We start from the raw sequence: 19,604 nt of genomic DNA, 5'->3' as shown, positions 1-19,604 counted from the left end.
ACTGTAGTTTGAAACATAGACTACAGGTTCTCTGATAAATGAGATATAGCATTGTAGAATTCGGATTGTCTCTCTATCATAGGCAGCCGAAGGCTTTATCCGTGTAGCTGCAGTATTTTGATTTATTGAACTCAAACTGAAACTATCAAGTTGAAAGCTAGCGAAATAAGGTGTCGCTACTTATAACGCCCTTAGTTAAAAGTTAGATTCCAGCCAAACCACGTTTGTCGGGAACTGCACGTTAATTAGATGATAAGTGTCGTGGGTCGTGGGTACGAAGTCGTGGGTTCCAATTTTTTTTCCAAATTTAAATTTATCACTATGCTTCCAAAACAAGATTGTGTGGATTTGTTCCTATAAATTCGGTGCAATTGTGGGTTGTGCAAGGTAGTCTGTGTCTATTTGGCCTTTAAATATGGGCAGAAACTAAAGCACGACTTTTAGGGTGCTTTTCAATGCCTTGGTATTACAAAGGACTATTTGACTTTAAATAGAGAATGCGCAGGATTGAAATCAGCGTATATTTCAAGTATTTAGTTCACTAATATGTTGTTCAACGTCACGCAATTCGAACACAAGGTCTTTAATCAAAAAGGTGTTGACAACTCTCAATTTGTTCAAGTAAACACTTGACGCTGTTTTGGACTGCTGCTTGTCAAGAGCTCTTGCCACTTTAACCAAAACAAAAGACCGACCGAAGACGTCCAAACACATCTGTTTAGAAGTATACCCGTCTATGAATGGCCTATCGTCTGTTAGAATATAGTCATACTCGACCAACTTTAGAGCTCTATATAACATAAAGAAACGAATTAGTATTCCCTGTTTGTCATTGGTAGTTAAAAGCAAATATTTTGAGTTTTGGCGTGATAATAGAAAACGAGAGGAGCATCTTATCAGATATTTCCATAAACTTTACACCAACAATCAGAAGCAAAAATAGACTATGTGAAAAGCGATCGAATTAGAAGTGTTTTGAGAATGATTCGAAATTCATAAAAATTTTTGTAGTGTCCACACACCGTGAGCCATGCAGAGTAAAATATTTCAATCTATGGCATAGCTAGGCTCTTTCCAGTCGCACCCAATACGAAAAGATACTAGATCTCTCGTATACATTAGGACATAAAATTAAAATTTGGCTCCAATAAAACTGAATATAAGGTTTGAGACTGGTGATGAAGATGAAGATGGAGACACGTGTTGGAATCTCCTAAACCGGCGATTATTCATCATTCCATGTAGTTGGTGGACATGATTTTTTAAAGAGCTGACTCTATTCGAATTTCTACTTTATTCCTAATAATTTAGGTATGGACCCGCAAAATCAAGAATAAAGCATCGTTTTGATTATACTTACATCAAATCGGTTCTTTTCTAAGTTACTGAATATAACTTCTTTGACCTACTTGGTATTTAAGCCCAACTGATACGCTGCCGCTGCATAAAAGCAGTCCTCATCAACCTTGGAGTCGTAGGTAACGGTAAACCCCGCACTTTCAAGTCGTTTACTCAGGATTTCCATATTAACACAAAGAGAACTACTAAGAAATAGTGAAACAAGCTTTCTCGCAACGAAACACATAGAACGAGGAGAAACGTAATGCCGAACTAAACGCGAATTTGCTGTCCATCGACTCCACACGTTTGCAGCGGCTTGTCGCTCCAGTTTCTAGGTAACATCCGGATAAAGTCCATTGAAGACTCCTCGTTTAAGCGAACAAGGTAGACGACTAGTGGTTTTTGTTTGTTTGTTTGTTTGTTTGTTTTTTCTTCTTCTTCTTTTTTTTTTTTTTTTTTTTTTTTTTTTTTTTTCCTTTTCTTCGCTAAATTTATGTTTAAACAGCAAGGCCAATATACTTAAATGAAATGTAAGAAAGTGCTAAAAGATTTCCCAGGCCACCAATTTTGGTGTATTTTTATAACACTGTCACGCAAATCAGACACAGACTACCTTGCACAACCCACAATTACACCGAATTTATAGGAACAAAGCCACACGATCTTGTTTTGGAAGTATAGTGATAAATTTAAATTTATAAATGATAAATTTGGAAAGAAATTGGAACCCACGACTTCATACCCACGACCCACGACTTCATACCCACGACCCACGACTTCGTACCCACGACCCACGACCCACGACCCACGACCCACGACCCACGACCATTAGGCAAACTCAAGTGTGAGTTAGTGAGTTTGTAATTCTAGTCCAACCCGCCTACTGTGGTTTGGGGTTGGGTTGTGTAATAATCTTCGAAGAGAGTTTTTCGAGAGACTTTTAGCTTGGTGTGTTTGCGATTCCGATCAGTGATTGTAAATGTGAGCCTACAGAAACGTAGCGAATAAAAAGGTGAAGTGAAAATCAGGAGACGTCAAGCAGTGTCTTGTTGGCGTTTTCGACACGTTCAGGGTTTCAGGTAACATTTCTTATTGTTAAGAAATTGTCAGCGGGACACCAAAATCCTAACTGGTATAAAGCTCCTGCAAAACTTATTGTGTCTTGTTGTGTCTATGTGATATATTTTTATTGTTATTATACTTTTCAGGCTCTTTTCTCTAATGCATATTTCTGTTACACTCGTTGATAAGCTAAATAACATACAGTCGATCCCAAAAACGTTGTCCAAGTGAAAAGAGGTTTATAGGACAATAAATGTCACGTGCCTCATTAAATATTCAGTTTTACGCGCGTGGATTTTTAAAATTAGCATACTGTTGCAAAAGTAAATTACAGTATTGAAAACTGAATCTGAAAGATGCCGCGGGCTTTCTCGGATGATTTAAGGTGGAGAATGGTATACCAACATTTGTTTTATGCAAAAACATACCAGGAGATAGCCGCTAATCTGTTTGTAAGTCCTAAAACGGTCAAACGGACGTCTACACTAGTGGAGACATTAATCCTTGGCCCGTCGGTCGACCTCTTTAAACAGGAACACTTTTTCCGCATGAAGAGTATATCGTCATGGAGTGTCTTCTAGAACATCCTGAAATGCAATTGAATGAAATAGCGTCGAAAATATTCAATACAACTTGCTCTGCTTTTAGTGCCCAAACATTATGCAGAACGGTCCACAGGCTTGGATTCACGCGCAAGAAGGTATGGTACGTGCAGATTGGTTTGCTCATTACTCATTACTCAGTCTTGCAGAACGTTCTCTAAGTCTGGTAAGGCTTTCACTAGCTCAGAACGTAGCTCTGAAACGGTCTCTAACACTGGAAAATTGGGTAAACTTCTTACAACGTAGCTAGACTTCTTCTTGGAGTCCAAAACCCGAACTTCTACAGTCGAAAGAACTCGTTTTGAATTACCCGCCGTCGACATTTTCTGCCACGCATGTGATGCAGCACGTTCAGATTCCTATTTCCACACGCGCGTAAAACTGAATATTTAATGAGACACGTGACATTTATTGTCCTATAAACCTCTTTTCACTTGGACAACGTTTTGGGATCGACTGTATACCATATACCGTAAATCCTCTATTTAGCCCCCCCTCTCAAATAAGCCCCCCCCCCCCCTCTCTAATAAGCCCCCCCTCCCCCTTTCACAACTAAGGAATCACGTGTACTGATTAAAGGTGATTTATTTAAGTCTTGGTTGTTCAAAACATTTCTTTTTAGCTTGCTTTATTAATGTTACCATGTTTTAGTTTTGCTATTCACAATAATCATAAATTATACTCGAGAGACTAACACAGGTGAATCAAATAATAAAAATGCCATGTACATCACTACAGATTATGCGAGACGGTCAATAGTAATGCTTCCATTTAATCCTGAGTTACAATCATATTACATGCTGCGTTTCAACTAAATCAATAAGCCCCCCTCTCAATTAAGCCCCCCCCCCCCCCCCCTCTCCAATAAGCCCTCCCTCAAACGTGCCTGAAATAAATAAGCCCCCCGGGGGGCTAAATAGAGGATTTACGGTATATCATTAAAACACTCGAAGAAAGTCTGTCGACAAGTCAGGTTGCTGTTTGTCGAATTTATGGTGTGGTTTCGTGTTTCACTGTCGAAATACGCATGCGTTCAGCCCTTTGCTATGGATGACGTCATTTGTTTGGGACGCGATACCGAATTCGGATGAAGCGAAGCGTGGGCGATATAAAACCGAAGTTTTCCGATAGTTTTTGTGGCTCAATCGACTTGATATCGTGAGTCATGACGTAGTTCGCTGTCAGAAACAATATGGCAGCGAATTCTTTCGTTTGAATCCAAAATTGAAAAAGTATAGCGACTTTAGCGCATTATAAAAGCACCGCTCTCCATCACGCGTTCTTCGGTAAATTCTTTTGTATTTAACATACTATCCTTAAATTTGGAACGAAGCTTAAATAGACCTTTAGTATTAAAAATTCGGCAGCCCGGAGCAAAGACATATTTTGATAAAATTTTACGACCGAAAACCGTGTCATGGTAGTTTTAGCTCGCCAAAAGAATATTTTGCTCCGGGCTGCCTTTTTTTTTTCTTTTTACAATTTATTTTCATAGCTCAAGTTTTATAGTTTTATAAAATTTTCTAGAGAGAGATAATAATAAATTACTGAAAAAGAGCCTTGGGTTGCCTGCGTTTTTTTTGACACCTTAGGTGTGAAATTTCACACTTTTAACATGCAATTTGGAAAGGAAATTTTATGTATATATTTATTGTGAAGTACCTATTTTAGGTGTATTGGATACAGTGTAAATAAAGCGCTTGCTCGTTTATTCATATGATGGAACGATATAGTAGTAGGTACGAAAGGTTGGATTAAATTCATTTAAAATCATGTGGCAGATGCCTCGTGTTATGACTAATATATTAGTCTTATTTGACACGTTTCTGGGCCCAAACAATTATTCTTAATCATGGTGACTTGAATGAATATTTTTTAACCACCCCGTTATCATGTGCGACAGTCTATCAATAGAGGAGTGGTTTACATGGTACCGGACCAATTTTTGAACCGATCAAAATGCCAATTAACAGATCAAAATTCTCGAAAATATCGCGGGAAGTTACGAATACGGTACCGCTGAGCCTTTAACAGTCATACGAAAACGCTCTAATATTCAGTCACGCTCTAGGACTGAAAGCTAAGGTCTGTGGCTTTCCAAAACGCCAATCAACACCTCCCACGTTTCATTTCAAAAGTCTGATTTTGACTATGAGAACGACGACGACATTCTTAAAACCAAATTTCGGTCGCCTTGATAAGTTTAAAATATTAAGCTTAAATAAATCATTAAATGTAGAAGGGAAAAATATTACTAAGTGAAAATATTAGGGAAAAACAGAAATCGAAATCTCAAAATAGAAACTTATTTGCTAAACCTTCTTCAAATAACCATAATTGTTAGTAAGTGAAACCTTTTGTTTTAATGACTTGTCAATAGACAACCTGTCATTGACCAATGGCGAGTCATTCATAATGAACCTGAAGGTCAAGGATGTTTGTTTATTGACATAGCCTTTCACTTGTAATTGGGAAGTACTTTTTGCAGTAAACACCAACTGCAAATCTACTGTACTTTTCCAGTAAAAACAGGTTTTGGTCAAGTAAAAATTAGAATTAGCTCCAGTTCTACAGTTGCAGTTACAGTTCCAGTAAGCCTAAACAAGCATTGTACAAGAAAGTCGAATAAAACCTTAACAGAAGACAGACTTGAGAGGAAATCTTTGTGTCCGATTGGGAAAGTTTCACTCCCCCACTTTCTCTACGTGACATAAACCTAGTAATATTAAGTTGTTTAGATAAATGAGTAGAGGTTTAAAACTATAGAAACTGATTATGCAGAATTGAATAGTGTGTTGAACAGCTTCAAAGCTGCTACTGAAAGGTAGAAATTCACCGAGGAAACCCCTTCGAGGAAGAGTGAACTACGTCTAGTAAATATATCAAGCATGGAAACGAGTGTTTCTTCCAATTTCCAAACACCGAGAATTGAGTTGAAAAAACAAGGCGTGCACATCATACAATGCAACCCTACCTATATCGATGTTTGTCTTTATTGTCATGAAGCGGGCGAAAAGGCGGCCGAGTTTTTTAACTTTGAGCGTCCTCGTACCCATACCCTTCTCACCAAAAAATCGATTTTTCGTTAGAATAGAAAGCTAAGAAAGCTTTGGGTACGAAAATGAACTTCGAGGTGTTTGGATAGAGGATGAAACATTCTTTATTATTATATTATTGTTATTATTATTATTATTATTATTATTGTCATTATTATTATTATTGTTATTATTATTATTATTAATGTTGTTGTTATTGTTGTTATTATTATTATTATTGTTATTATTATTATTATTGTTGTTGTTGTTATTCTTAGTATTGTAATTGTTCTTCTTACTTCATTACTTCTTGTTGTTGTTGCCGATTATTCTTGTTCTATTCTTCTTCATTCTTTTCACCCTAACCTCCTCACTCACATCACCCCCTGATTGTTGTTGTTCATTGTTATTGTTATATTATTAATTCTCTTCATTGTTCATTTGATTCTTTATTGTTATTCTTTTTTCATTATTCATTCTTATTCCTTCTTCTTATTATTATTCTATTCTTGTTCATTAGTAATTGCCAAGCACAGACAGGAGAAGATCATGCCACCACTGTATCCTGGATACGAGCAAAGGCCGTTTCTTTCTCCCTTTTGAGAGCAAGAACTTAGGAACATAAAGGACATAGACTTGGATGTTGAGACTGCAAATGCAGCAATTAGCTAAATACTTAAAATATGTATATATAAATGTTTGCCATTATTTTTATTTTTTTTAACATATATTATTAGGATTAATTTTTACTCAATAGATTTTGAAATTATTGTTATTGTTATTATTATTATTATTATTATTATTAATGTTATTATTATTTTCAAACTATTAATGATTCTTGGATAAATTCAAAGCATGAGTTGCCCACATTTTATGCTAATTAAGATCACATTTCCAAACCTCCTTCACGCTAGTGATGTTATTTGTTTTGTCCTCTTGAATTATTAATGAGTTATAGAAGGGATATACAAGGTTGTCGGACAGATTAATGGTGAACGGCTAAAGAAACTGTGGCTATACATTTTTCTTTTGCAAAAGTTTGATTGAAAACATTGATAACGCTAAGTACGGAACATTCTTTTTTGCCACAAAATGAGGTGGTTTTTTTTTTTTCTTTTTCTTGTGAAGAATATTAAAAACCACTACTGTATATGGTTAATAAATAAAGCACTCTTTGCGAAGATTTTTGAAAAAAAATTCATCTACCTTTTTTGCGTCCCGTTGTTATATAGAGCCGAGGTGTAAGGCAATTGAGACCATTTTATCAAAAGTAGCGAGGAAGAAATACGAAAAAGTCCTCGAAAAATGTGGTTTATCGTTAAAGGGCAACTTACCCCCCAAAATGACCCATTTTTAAGAGAAAGTACATCAAATGAGAAACACAAAAATTCAATTTTTAGAGGGGATAGAGCATCCGTGTTCCTAAAAAAATAATTTCAAAACATCGCATATATCGCTCTGGTGGCCGCCATCTTGCACTTTTATCGCGGGCTCAGAAAAACAGGTAATGACGTCACAACGTCATAAGAGTTCACGGCGTCAAGTTGTTTACGAGCGTTTGGTTGACTTCTTCCCCTGTTTCTGAGACGTTTTACTCAATATTTTACGAACGAAATACGGCCTGGTCATTCAATTAAAGGCATGTCAGAGTCTAATTCTTTTTCCGAAGACTCGGACAGCTCGAGAGACGATTTTGCTCAAGAATTTTTAGAAACGGACGAGTTTGTTTTACGGCCATATCAGTTCGAACCAGAAATAGAAATCTCCTCAGATGAAGAGTTCAGAGAAGGATCTGACAGTGACATTATTGAAGACGATGAACAAGAGAACAATCGACTAACAAATTCAGATTGGTAAGTTTTACTTCTTTCTTATCACGATAAAACTCAACTACGTATCCAATTTTTACAGTCGTGTTTACCACTTTCTTGCACTGTATATTTATGCATTTTAATCTGCCTCACGACCTTTGCAACCAAAAGCAAAACCAACTGTCACAATTAAACATCGCTTGGTTGTCAATAAGTTATATACTGTTTGTTGGTACAAACATTTTTTGAATGTTTTACATATTTTATTATTAAAAACACACTAAACGAAATACCCAGCTGAATAGTGAACCTAGTGTACAAAGCACTAGTGAACACGATCACTAGCCAACCAAGCAAAATTTGCAGTTATACGAGTCCTGGCAGCAAAAAAGTTAAATATGCTGAAGCAAATGTCACCATTCAATTGGATATTTTTCTTTAATATATTCATACTGGGGGAGACTCCCATATATAAGGTAGTGTAGATAGGTAAAGAAAAGACCTCTTTTTTACAGTCAATTCTTACCTAAATGGAAATAATATTTTAATAAAATTTTCATTTGAACATCTAAAAGGTACTGCATACTTATCTGCCCGTTTCATCAGGTCCCCTTGTCATTTTTAAAAATTACATATTTTGTATATAGCATTTATACTTGGGTCTGTCGTGTACCTTTCCATATCTGGGAGCTTTTTTCATTAAGGGATATCTTTTACCAGTATTTTACACGACTGTCCAAAGATAGCCTGCAAAGCAGAGGGGGATTGGGACTTGAGGGAGGGGAAGAAGGACCAAACAGTGGAGGGTCATATGACCTGCAGGTACACAAAGGCTAATTCTAATTTAGATTATCTTGAAAACCTGGACCGGTGTTTCTGAATCAATTCCTGTTTATCCGGTGCAGGCAAACTTGCAATGTTTGCTGGTAGGTCTACTTCTTCAATTTCCTGGAGGTCAACTTCTGAGCCATCACACAATCCCAGCACTTTCTTTTGAAGCTCAGGAAGGAAAGAATAACTTTTCTTTTCCAACACAGGCTTAACTACCCAACGCTTGTGCATTTTTGGGAAACATGGGCGGTATCTTGCCTCTCCCATCCTCGTCCCCGGCTTTTGAATCACAGCTTGGTTCCTTCCTGTGTTGTGGTTGTTGTCAATGGCTGCCAGTTGTGTTCTAGCAACCATACCCTTGTAGGAGAAGTGCTCTCTCTTTGGGCAGTACTTCAGGATCATGGAGTGGTATACTTCAAGCCCACCTGTGTGACAGAAGTCAGTGAGCTTTGCCAAGTCCTTCAGCAGTTTTGGTTGAAGGACCACTTCTTCAAGGGCTACATGAGCTGCAGATCCTGGTTTTAGCCAGCACTTTTTACGAGCTTCTCTCCGGGTTAGTCGAGGATGGTCACATTTTTTGAAGGTCTCTGCATCTCTCCAAGAATGCTTGTTTGTCACATGATGCAAGATAGAGACCCACTTCTCTCTCAACAGCTGCACACTACCATTGCATGTTGCTGCACACCACCACAGATGGTTTGAGACCGACTGGATCCAATGTGAAAGGTCAGCACTTTTTTTCAACTTGGCCTTCTTGTTGAGTTTCTTCACAACAGATTTTGACAAATGCCATACGTCATATTGGTGTTTGATGTGGCTGTAATCTTTTTCCATGGTGCTAGTGATTGAGGTATGTCTGTCAGTAGTTATCCTCTTGATGTTAATATCGTCCTCATCCTCAAGACTACCAAGACTCCTAATGAAACCTTCTTTCTCCATAGCATTTGAAGATGTTGTTTCTGTGACCTGAACCACAGAGAAGGAAACTATCTTCCCTGAGTCATTGTCCATAAATGTGTATGTACCATACTTGGCATTATGGCCAGGGCTGTCACACCGTCCATCCCCATTCAAGTATACAAGAGGCTTACTTGACAGTTCTTGTAAAACGGCTCTTCTTTCTCTTTCCCAGGTATCATTTATTACAGGAAATAGATACCTATTCTCATTTTGGTAAAAAACTTTTTCACTGATAAATCGTAACCCAAGACATGAGGCAAAGTTTTGGATTCTTGTAAAAGTGTTACCAGTGAACAAAATAGATGAGCAGATTAGAAGGTTTCCTACCGGTGCACGATTGATGAGAGGCTGGGAATTCCACAAGCAGTTGTGACCTTTCATACATATGGTTTTAACCGTTACCATGCTTCCTGTGCAGGTAATGTTGGTGTCAGTTACGATGGAACCACAGTTGATACAAAACCTGAACAGTTCACCTAGGCATGCTGCAAATACCAAATACTTTGGCTCTTTGATGTAGGTGTCAAAGTGATACTCAGGTTCAGACTCTTTGTCTGTTGAAGAATTTGTTTCTTGTGATGAGATAATGTATTCATCCTCTTCATCACTTGAAAAAAGATTCACTTCTTCATCTGACAAAGGAAAAGACCCACAGGACTTTGCAGATTTCTGTGGTGATACATCATTCTTGCAAGACTTTTGTGGTGACACACTCATGGGTACAGAGGGAGCAGTATAGCTGTATGGATGGTCATGCAGGATACTGTTCAATTGCTCAAATGTTGCATTTCCTTCTACTTGAATGCAGGCATCAGAAGTCTCAACACTAACATCCACATTTTCTGTTTGGGTTGAGGTGCTTTTTCGTATTGAAAGCTTTTCATCCAGACAGCACTGGACTCCAAAGTCCCTTTTGTTGGAAGGTGTTTCATCGAAGGAAACCTCCATATCAGATTCTTCAACCATTTCATCAAGTGCATGTGTAGTTGGAGTCAGTAGGTTATCCAATGTCTTATGGGGAAAAAGAAGTAAACATAATCATTTATAGAACAAATACAAATAACAATGAATGGCAGTTACTGGGGTTCTCACTGATTCCGATAGTTGAGACGACACTCAAGCTTTAATTGTTTATAGGACTTTCATTGACTCCATATGAAAGAGCGTATAACTTATTCATCCGCAATTCATCATAACTAAACCCGCAGCGGTAAACTTAGTATTAAGAATTTAATGCATTGGTTTGGTCTGAGCACAGTCACAGACCAGTCACGAAATAGCTCTAATATATATATAAGACTTACATATTACACTGACAATCTAGCAGTGCACGTGCGAACACAAACTACAAATCACCTACCTCTTTTTGTCGTTGTCGTCTTATACGGTTTTCTGTCGTAGCTCTTCTTTTACTAGGGATGGTTGAAAAGTTAAAAATACTTGGAATTGCATCAGCCTTTAACCTCCTTTTTCTTTTTTCGCCTGTTAGTTGCTCCATAAGGTCGAATTCGAAGCAACCATCCTCGAAGTGCTCGCTACATACATAGCAATTCTTCAATGGCGGCAGATTTGCTCGTCTTAGACGAGAAATCCAAGCTTTCTGAATTTGTAAATCTTTAGGAATCTTGTGATAGCTAACATCTTTTGTTTTTGTCGAATAGTTAGTGCATTCAGGCACGCAACAATTAACCATTTTGTCGAAAAAGCCACTTCAAACTCTCATGCTTACAGAAAAACTCTACATATCCAAACACACGTTGACGTTGTGACGTCACACCTGAATGCGGTAATTTATCGCGGGCTCAAAGATGGCGGCCACCAGAGCGATATATGCGATGTTTTGAAATTATTTTTTTAGGAACACGGATGCTCTATCCCCTCTAAAAATTAAATTTTTGTGTTTCTCAATTGATGTACTTTCTCTTAAAAATGGGTCATTTTGGGGGGTAAGTTGCCCTTTAACCACATACAATTACTGCCTTGGGCTCCCTGTGAACTAAGTCAGCCGGAATATTCAAAAATAACTGCATGACACTTAATTTCTCTTATTTGGAGCCACGAGTGTGAATTAAATTAGGAAAATTGTCATTAGTCGCAGCGTTAGGAAATATTTAACAACGATACAATTATATAACCCACGCGGATTGCATTTGCTATGATCGGTTTTCCATTTCAGAACCTCATTTATCTGAGTATTATTCTAACAAAGTCAAGTCATGTTTCAAAATGTTTGAAATTCTCAACTTTCCCCATACATAATACTTTGCGTAACCAGAGAAAAAAAACTGCACTTATTCTGCTTAAGGCTGATGAGAAAATGTTGAAAATACTTCGTTTGATAACCAAATATAAAATATCTAAAACACTCAAAGACGCAGGGCCAAATATAATCTTTTCTCTTTTTTAAAATATCTTTCTATTTCTATTTCTTTTTTTTTTTTTTTTTAATTATCACTTCCTTCATTAAAAATTCACTAACAAGCCAAACACGAGAAAGCGTGTCAGGTTGGGAGTTGTCAGCATTCAGCTGCAGGAATCTGATAGACTTGTCTCATTAATCTTTCAGTATGGACCACAAGATATCAGACCAGTACATAATGATATTCTAATCGCTAAACTGCGCCCCGGACAGGTGAGGGACATTTCCTTATTACTAGTCAATGTAACTTAACACCTGCTGTCGGTTTCCCTGTGGTTTTAGACAAAGAAAACCAATCATCTCAAAAGGGATTGATTTTGTGCAGCAGTAAAATAAACGTTCATTCTTATTTCTTTTGAAGCTATAAATCTGAGCTTTCCAATATCACCAGCTATCACCTTTATCCTATCTAAAACAAATGTTGGTTTTATAGGAACTTGATATCAGGATGCATGCCGTGAAGGGGATTGGTAGAGATCATGCCAAGTTCTCTCCTGTCGGTGAGTGTTCCTCATCCCCACTCTACCCCCTGTGCTCCACCCTTTTCCCTTAGTGAACTTCTTCTCGTCTTATAATTTAAGGAGGCTAAGAGGGAATTCGTAAAAGTCAATAAAATTTGTTTGGAATAGTTCCCTCTTACAGAATTTTTTCTTTTTTTGTCAAAAAGAAGATTACGATACAAAGTTGAAATATTCCCGTTTTTAAAAAAATTCACCATTTGGTTTCTGAGTTATGATTTTTTAAATAAACATTTTTGATGGCATAGCAAGGGTTCTGATGTTGTCATAGCAACGTCTTACGTCATTTTTTCATGTTCATTGCGATGTTTGGTTTATGGTCTTTGGCTTTCCGGGTTTACTTGCTGTCAAATTATAGCCATAATGTTTTTTTTAGTTCATAATGTGAAGGCACAAAACACTTTCCAGCCTCCTTAAGTAAAAAACAGACTTTACAACCGACTCCCCGAAGAGAATCTTCTCTTCAATGAGTTTCGCTCAACACTCACTACCACTACACATACAACACTCAACTCATACATGTTAATTTTTAATTTTTTACGGTGGGAGGAATACTAGAGAATGAGAATCCGAAGAAAAATCTTTGTGATGAGGGAGAACAACATATCAAACAAACTCACCTTACACTACGGTCGGTTCAGTCAAGTCAGTTGAGTTGAGTTGAGTCACAACCAATAGTCCCTTTCACAGTTCCCTGTGCCATTTTGAAAGGTAGCCGTGCCTTTGCATCGAAGCGAGACGAACGGTGAGCTTGCAATGATAGAGACCTTTTTAAACACCTTGACAATTATTCACATGTCTCTATCATTGCAAGCCCACCATTCGTCTAGCTTCGATGCAAATGCACGGCTACCTTTCAAGATGGCGCAGGGAACTATGAAGGGGACTATTACAACCTAACCCTCCCTTCCAGTTTCCTCTTCTTTTGCCCCAGTCCCCTCCTGCTTGTGATACCTGATACTGATCCTACGTCTTGTTTTCACAGCTACAGCGTCGTACAGACTTCTTCCAGAAATAGTGATCACAAAACCTTGTGAAGATGAGCTCGCAGACAAACTCGCTTCTTGCTTCTCGAAAGGCGTTATCAAGATAGCAAATGAGAATGGTAAAAGAGTGTTACTATGCTATATAGAAGGGTTTGACTGCACCCATGCTGCCATGTCGTGGGGCAGGAACAACACAATGTTTTTGCTTTCAAGAGATTCTAGTCCCAGAAACAAATCGTTTATTGTTTTACTCACGAGGCCTCATGTCTGCCATAAAAGCCTTCTATTGCTTACTTTCAATCACGTGACAACAAATATGCAACTAGCGACTGTTATGTCAAAACATATCAAAATACTATCACAAATGAAGATAACATCCAAGCTTACGAATTTTAAAATCCCCCCACGCACACATTACGTAGTTTACTGTTGTTGTTATTCGTTGCTAGTTGCGTGCGAATGCTTGGCTAATAACATTTGTAAATATACCTCGAAGAAAAATAATTCTTTAAATTAAGTCTTGTCAAATAATATAATCAGGGTTCGTGCTACTCCTTAAACTCCTTGAAAACTCCTTGAATTTAATTCACGTTTTCAAGGGCACTTGAAAAGCTCTTGAATTTTATGATTTTAGCGAAACTCCTTGAAAACTCCTTGAATTTTTGCTTTGATCATTACTTGCATTGTTCTGTAATAGATCTAGTCAGAAAGATTGGAAAATCTGAAAGTCGGCCATGTGCAACCACCGTGTAAAACCTTGGCATAGTTAGCTGAACATACTCCTTGAAAATTCATTTTTGGGCCCTTGTATACTCCTTGAATAGTCCTTGAATTTTAAGTGGTTACCTCAGCACCAACACTGATAGAGTGAATTCACTAAACCCGTGAAGTAGATATTAGACTAATACACCTTAGTAGCCCTCAATTCCATTGTTTCCTTTGTGTCTATTTGAATATTACATGTTGACTAGTATTTTTTATTTCAAGAATTAAATGCCTTCACTCTAATGGTAATGACTATCTACTGCTGTCTTACAGGAGTAAAAAGTGCGTACGTTGCTGATGCCAGACGGGATACATGTAGTAGAGAAGTGCTGAGACATGACGATCTGAGAGACCGAGTACGACTGTCCCGTATTCGGGATCACTTTATTTGTAAGTATAAAGATGGTAGAATTTAGCCATTCCTTGGTTTCTCAGAAAATTGTTAACGAGTAAACTAACGCGTGATAATCAAGTGGGATGTTTTAGCGAAAAGCTTAGCAAGCGTTTTTGAAAAACAGACCGAAAACCAAAATAAATCTGACTTGATACAAAGACTAAAACAAGTGTAACAGGGGAAAAAAGCAACTGCAAAAAAGGCTTCTTCTAAAACAGCAGGTTTTCGGGCACTGTGATTTAATGTTGCTGGCTAAAAATTCCCGACGAATAAACCGTTGCTTGCCATTCGTTTTCCCTCAAATAGACCTCTTCGGCTCTGACGTAATATTTTCCCATTTCAGACCACATGTCATTCCCTAGAGTATCATTTCTTTGTTTAAGGTTTGCTCTCGGTTGCACATGAGAAAACACATGAATATGGATACAGCCGTCAAACAAAGAATCTTATTCTCAAGGGAATGACACGTGGTCTGAAATGGGAAAACATTTCCCCAAGCCGAAGAGGTCTATTGACTTTGCTCAGGCGGTAGCTCAGTAGAACAAGAGATTTTCCCACGCGTAGTCTTGCATTCAAGTGCTTGAGAATTAATTTATGCGGGTGAAACAAAGGTTTTTATTGTCATGAGAATGCACTTGTCTGCCGCGTGAATAAGGCCCATGATATGAGGGGAGGGGGGATCGTCAGACTAACCAGTTGGCACTGTCTAACTCACTAGGAGATGCACGCTAGACCAGTATTTGTATGAATGTAAAAAGCTTGCGGCATGATCACGGTCGTGACACGGCAAAGCATACGCCAGCCCAATCACATAGCACGAGAATTTACCCCCCATCCAATCAAATACCCGGAACACGGCGCGAACACGGTCACGCCAAGGTCACGGCACTGCCATACCAATCACATTGTGCAAGATAACAATAGACCGTATTCGAATTCCAAGTTACCGCTGTGTTTCTTGATTACAGACTCATTTGCACAGGGTTAGCCTCGTATCATTGTCTAAATATTTAGATCTTATTAACCGAGCGGGAGGTCTGTACGGGATAATCTTGATCGAGGTCGGAATGTACAGACCGAGCGCAGAGAGGTCTGTACACGAACAAGGTCAAGATTATCCCGTACAGACCGACCAAGCTCGGTTGATAAGAGTTTTATTATATGACCACTTTTCATTGAAAAGAACAAAATGTTTTCGCCGTAAGATTAATATGCGATCGGACCGGTTAATACCGGAGAATCTAGACCAGTCCGCGATGCGATCTATCCAATCAGATAGCTCGATTTGCTAGTGTCCAGGCTCTAAGATTCACGGTCATATAATAATCACAAACACCAACGGTAAAGTAAAGAATGCACAACTTCAACAATACAAACACTTTGAAGCTCGACGGACCTTGACTGCAACACGTGAATATTCTGCACAAACTCGAGGCTAACCCTGTACAAATGAGCCTGTAATCAAGAAACACAGCGGTAATTTGGAATTCGAAACGGGTCTATTCCGCTATTAGAATCCTAGAAAAAATCGCAACAAGGCACGCAAACGGCACTGTCTTTTTCACAGTCATCTCTGATGGGCGCGGAGGGTCAAGAGTCGAACGAAGTCTCTGGGGGTTGGAAGAACACGTATCATTAGTTTTACTAACCGTTATCATTCTCATTTTGCAGTTTCAATAGAGTCGACAGGAGCATTGCGCCCCGATATTCTGATGTGCGAAGCCATCAAATGTTTAAAGGAAAAATGTCGTTTGTTCCTGGACGAGCTGGATTCCAACATAGACAGCTAGCACTACACTAAACATGTTTGGTAACAGCATACAGACATATAGTATGTAATATATTATTGTATCAAATAAAATAGAACTTTGAACAATATATACACAGTATTTTTCGATTGCACGTTGCGTCATTGCGGTTATGTTGGTGGATACCAACAAGCACCAAGATGACCGCCATTTTTTTGTCTTTTGATTCTTTTGAAAATGCTTGCAGCTCAACAATAGATGCACGAATGCAGATGTAAAAGATATGGTAAATTTTGTACTCTTCCCTAGTCTGATTATCAAAACCTCAATAGACCTTATTCGTGGTGTGACAATGTTTTTCCAATTCAGCGTGACAAACCTCTGGGGGAATGAAGAGCTATTGTTTTGAAACTCGTCGGGATATCATCGTTATTCCTTTCGTATCCTTTGGGATATTCATGAATTTTTCGAAGAGTAAAAACAAAGAAAATGAATCCCCTGGAGGTTCGTCACGCTTGATTCCTTTTATTCCTTGTACGTTGTATAAACGATAAGCACGTTGGCGGATCCAGGTGGTAGTCACAGGGTTCTCATGAACCCCACCCCCTCCCCTCGAAAGAATTCTTGCCTATTAATAATGCCCAATTTGACTAAAATGTTTCTCAATGTTCAATTTTTTAAATAATGTGAACCCCCGATCCACTCGAAATCTTGCATCTGCCCCTGAAGCAACTATAAATAGTTAGTCTGTCTTAGGAAGATCCTATCATATGTTAGGCTCCTTTACAGACGTTCCTTGTGTCGTTCCCTAATGTCTTTAAAGGAGGCTAACTCAACTGAAAAATCATTATCGGGTTCAAAATCATATAAAACCTACAAGCTGAGACCGAAATGGTACATGGGAAGTAAGTTAATCAGATGTATCTAGTGATACAACTCGTAGAATATTCATTGATTGTTACACTGATATAAAGCAAGTAGGCTTTTAGCACGTTTCATATGGACTGTATCTTCAATGAATACATTGGAGGATAATGATGTCATTTCCCAGCATAACTTTTGGTCTCAGCTTCTATGTTCTACGGTTTTGAACCCGATAATGAGTTTGCAATTGCTGGTCTTCAATCATTCCCAGGGGCTTGAAATAACAAAAGACACGGTGGTAAAGTTGGATGCTACAACAAAAGAGACTAGCGTCGAATCTTTTTAAATTCATCCAAAATGGCGGCTGTGAAAACCATTAATTGAAAATCATTAATTATTTTCACGAATGCTTAGCCGTTGTTCGCTTGCTTCAATTCCTCACAGCTGTGGAAAGGATCAGAATTATCCTCAGGTATCCTCTCATCATATTCTCCCAGCTCCTTGTTGTAATCCCCGTACTTGTATTGCAGTATTTTTCTCCAGTTACCCGGCACGGGGAAACGAAATCCTTCAAACAACATTTCTTTCAGTGGGAAAACTCTGCTCAAGTGATATGGATGCATGGTGTCTTCTGCGATGAATATGTCAATCATTAGCCCATCGGCCCATCCACAGCCATATGCCAGACAAAACTTTGTACGACTCTTCGTGTCTCTTAGCCTTGGGTTCCATAGTCGTCGATAAAGCCCAACCACTGGGTGTCTCAAAAGGCGATTTTCCGTCTCATTCTGTGATTTTAAATAAGGATCTGTCTCCGAGCTCTGAAAAAATATTCCTTCTGGGAAATCATTTTTGCAGCATTTGAAGAGTTTGATGTACTCATCCAGTGTCATCTCAATGTCAGCATCTTCGTCCCATGGTATGAAGCCTCGATGCCGTGCAGCACCTAACAAAGTCCCGGATGTAATCCAATATTTGATGTCATGTTTCCTAGCAACCAGGTCAAATATCTTTAGAAGTCTCGTGAGGACGAGCTGAGTGCTTCGTAGTTTATTATATCCTTTTCTACGAATATCAGGGCAGTCAAATCCTCCCGGTACTTTCTTGTCTATCTTGCAGTATCCGCCGAGATCCGTGTACAGAGTCGGACACATTTGGCCGTACTCGAATGTAATGTTGCACAATTTTTTATTCTGTTGTTTGTTTTCTATTTTAAAGTCCTGTTGTAAATCATTGATAGGTTTTACTGGTTTAACTTTCCTCGTATTTACTTCTCCGTATTGTATATGTATCCGGCTTTTGTCATGGGTTTCCCCGCTATAATTCGTTACATCACCTCTCTCCCTACCTGGGGGATTCTTACCGTCAGTTCCCCCGTTAGGTTGATTTTTCTGGTATTTTCGCCCCTCCCTTCCTCTACGTGGGGAACGTTTCTTCTCGTTACTATGTCTATTAGATTGTTTTCTCCCTCTATTAACTCTGTTAGGCTTGGTTTTTCGGAATTCATCATTTCTGTTTCGATGGGTTCGTTTTTCAGCTACATTCTTTCCTCCAGTATATTTTGCTTTCAGTTTCTTTGCCTGGTTATTTATAGAGTCCAATTTAACTGGAACCGCCTTTTTTCGAACATCAAGATTACTACTATCCATTTCAAAATGAGCACCTTTCCTTAATACTGGTCTCCACTTCATTCCATGTTTATCACCAACATATCCCCGGCCATTTTCCCCAGAAGACATTCCTAACGATTCTTCTTGGCCTGATGTGTCCTGTTGAATACCAGGGCTTCGCTCTTTTTTAGTGCGGTTCTGTCCTCCAAATTGCTGATACACATAAAAACTACTATTGCCAATAAGTAGGAAAATGAATATCGTTTTCTTTGAACGAGGTAGCATTCTTGCCATTGTTTTTTCAAGTGTCGTTCACAGCTGAAATTCAAAGGATATCCAAACATGAACGATTTATCAGCGAGTATTATTGGGTGGTAATACTGTCTACTTCGACGATACGACGGCCAACTTTAAATTTTGGATCGCAATACATTATGGAGCGTCCAGGGAGAATAAATATAGGATTTTGTGATCGAGTAGAGAGTTAGTTCGATTTAAAAGCCGCGCCCAATACACATTCGGCGCCCTTTAACGGTAGGACGCCAGGCAGGGAGCTTTCAATGGTACATTTATAGCAAGATCTTAGTTACGGACGATGTGCTACCAAGAATTAAAACTAATTCGTTGCACACGTATTATCCATAATTTAAAAAATAAA

At 38.4% G+C, this 19,604-nt stretch overlaps 3 protein-coding genes across 4 annotated transcripts; 1 reads left to right on the top strand and 2 right to left on the bottom strand.

Moving 5' to 3' along the window:
* The first annotated feature begins 7,413 nt into the window (after nt 1-7,413).
* LOC116290455 (DNA-directed RNA polymerases I and III subunit RPAC1-like) lies at nt 7,414-16,602 on the top strand. Of its 2 annotated transcripts, none has more exons than XM_089024142.1 (6): nt 7,414-7,893; nt 12,209-12,274; nt 12,495-12,561; nt 13,565-13,684; nt 14,604-14,720; nt 16,396-16,602. In XM_089024142.1, the coding sequence occupies exons 3-6, from the start codon at nt 12,510-12,512 to the stop codon at nt 16,512-16,514; spliced, it is 408 nt and encodes a 135-aa protein (XP_088880268.1). In that variant the 5' UTR covers nt 7,414-7,893; nt 12,209-12,274; nt 12,495-12,509; the 3' UTR covers nt 16,515-16,602. The 2 variants fall into 2 exon arrangements, with proteins under 2 accessions (XP_088880268.1, XP_088880269.1); XM_089024143.1 differs by lacking the exon at nt 7,414-7,893 and adding an exon at nt 10,537-10,637.
* LOC148905185 (uncharacterized) lies at nt 8,271-11,589 on the bottom strand. Its single transcript, XM_089024123.1, has 2 exons — nt 11,003-11,589; nt 8,271-10,653 (listed from the first exon to the last, which is right to left on the bottom strand). Exons 1-2 carry the CDS (start codon nt 11,333-11,335, stop codon nt 8,701-8,703), a joined length of 2,286 nt encoding a protein of 761 aa, XP_088880249.1. The 5' UTR covers nt 11,336-11,589; the 3' UTR covers nt 8,271-8,700.
* LOC116290456 (uncharacterized) lies at nt 16,396-19,254 on the bottom strand. Its single transcript, XM_031697485.2, has one exon. The coding sequence runs from the start codon at nt 19,238-19,240 to the stop codon at nt 17,747-17,749; it is 1,494 nt and encodes a 497-aa protein (XP_031553345.2). The 5' UTR covers nt 19,241-19,254; the 3' UTR covers nt 16,396-17,746.
* Nucleotides 19,255-19,604: the final 350 nt, after the last annotated feature.

The sequence above is a fragment of the Actinia tenebrosa genome, unplaced genomic scaffold (assembly GCF_029948245.1).
Source record: "Actinia tenebrosa isolate PJP-AT-01 unplaced genomic scaffold, QUT_ActTen_1.0 PGA_scaffold8__29_contigs__length_14323225, whole genome shotgun sequence".
In the NCBI taxonomy this organism is placed as follows: Eukaryota; Metazoa; Cnidaria; class Anthozoa; order Actiniaria; family Actiniidae; genus Actinia; species Actinia tenebrosa.
The sequence above is the reverse complement of the archived record's forward strand: the minus strand, read 5'-3'. Positions and strand labels throughout refer to the sequence as shown.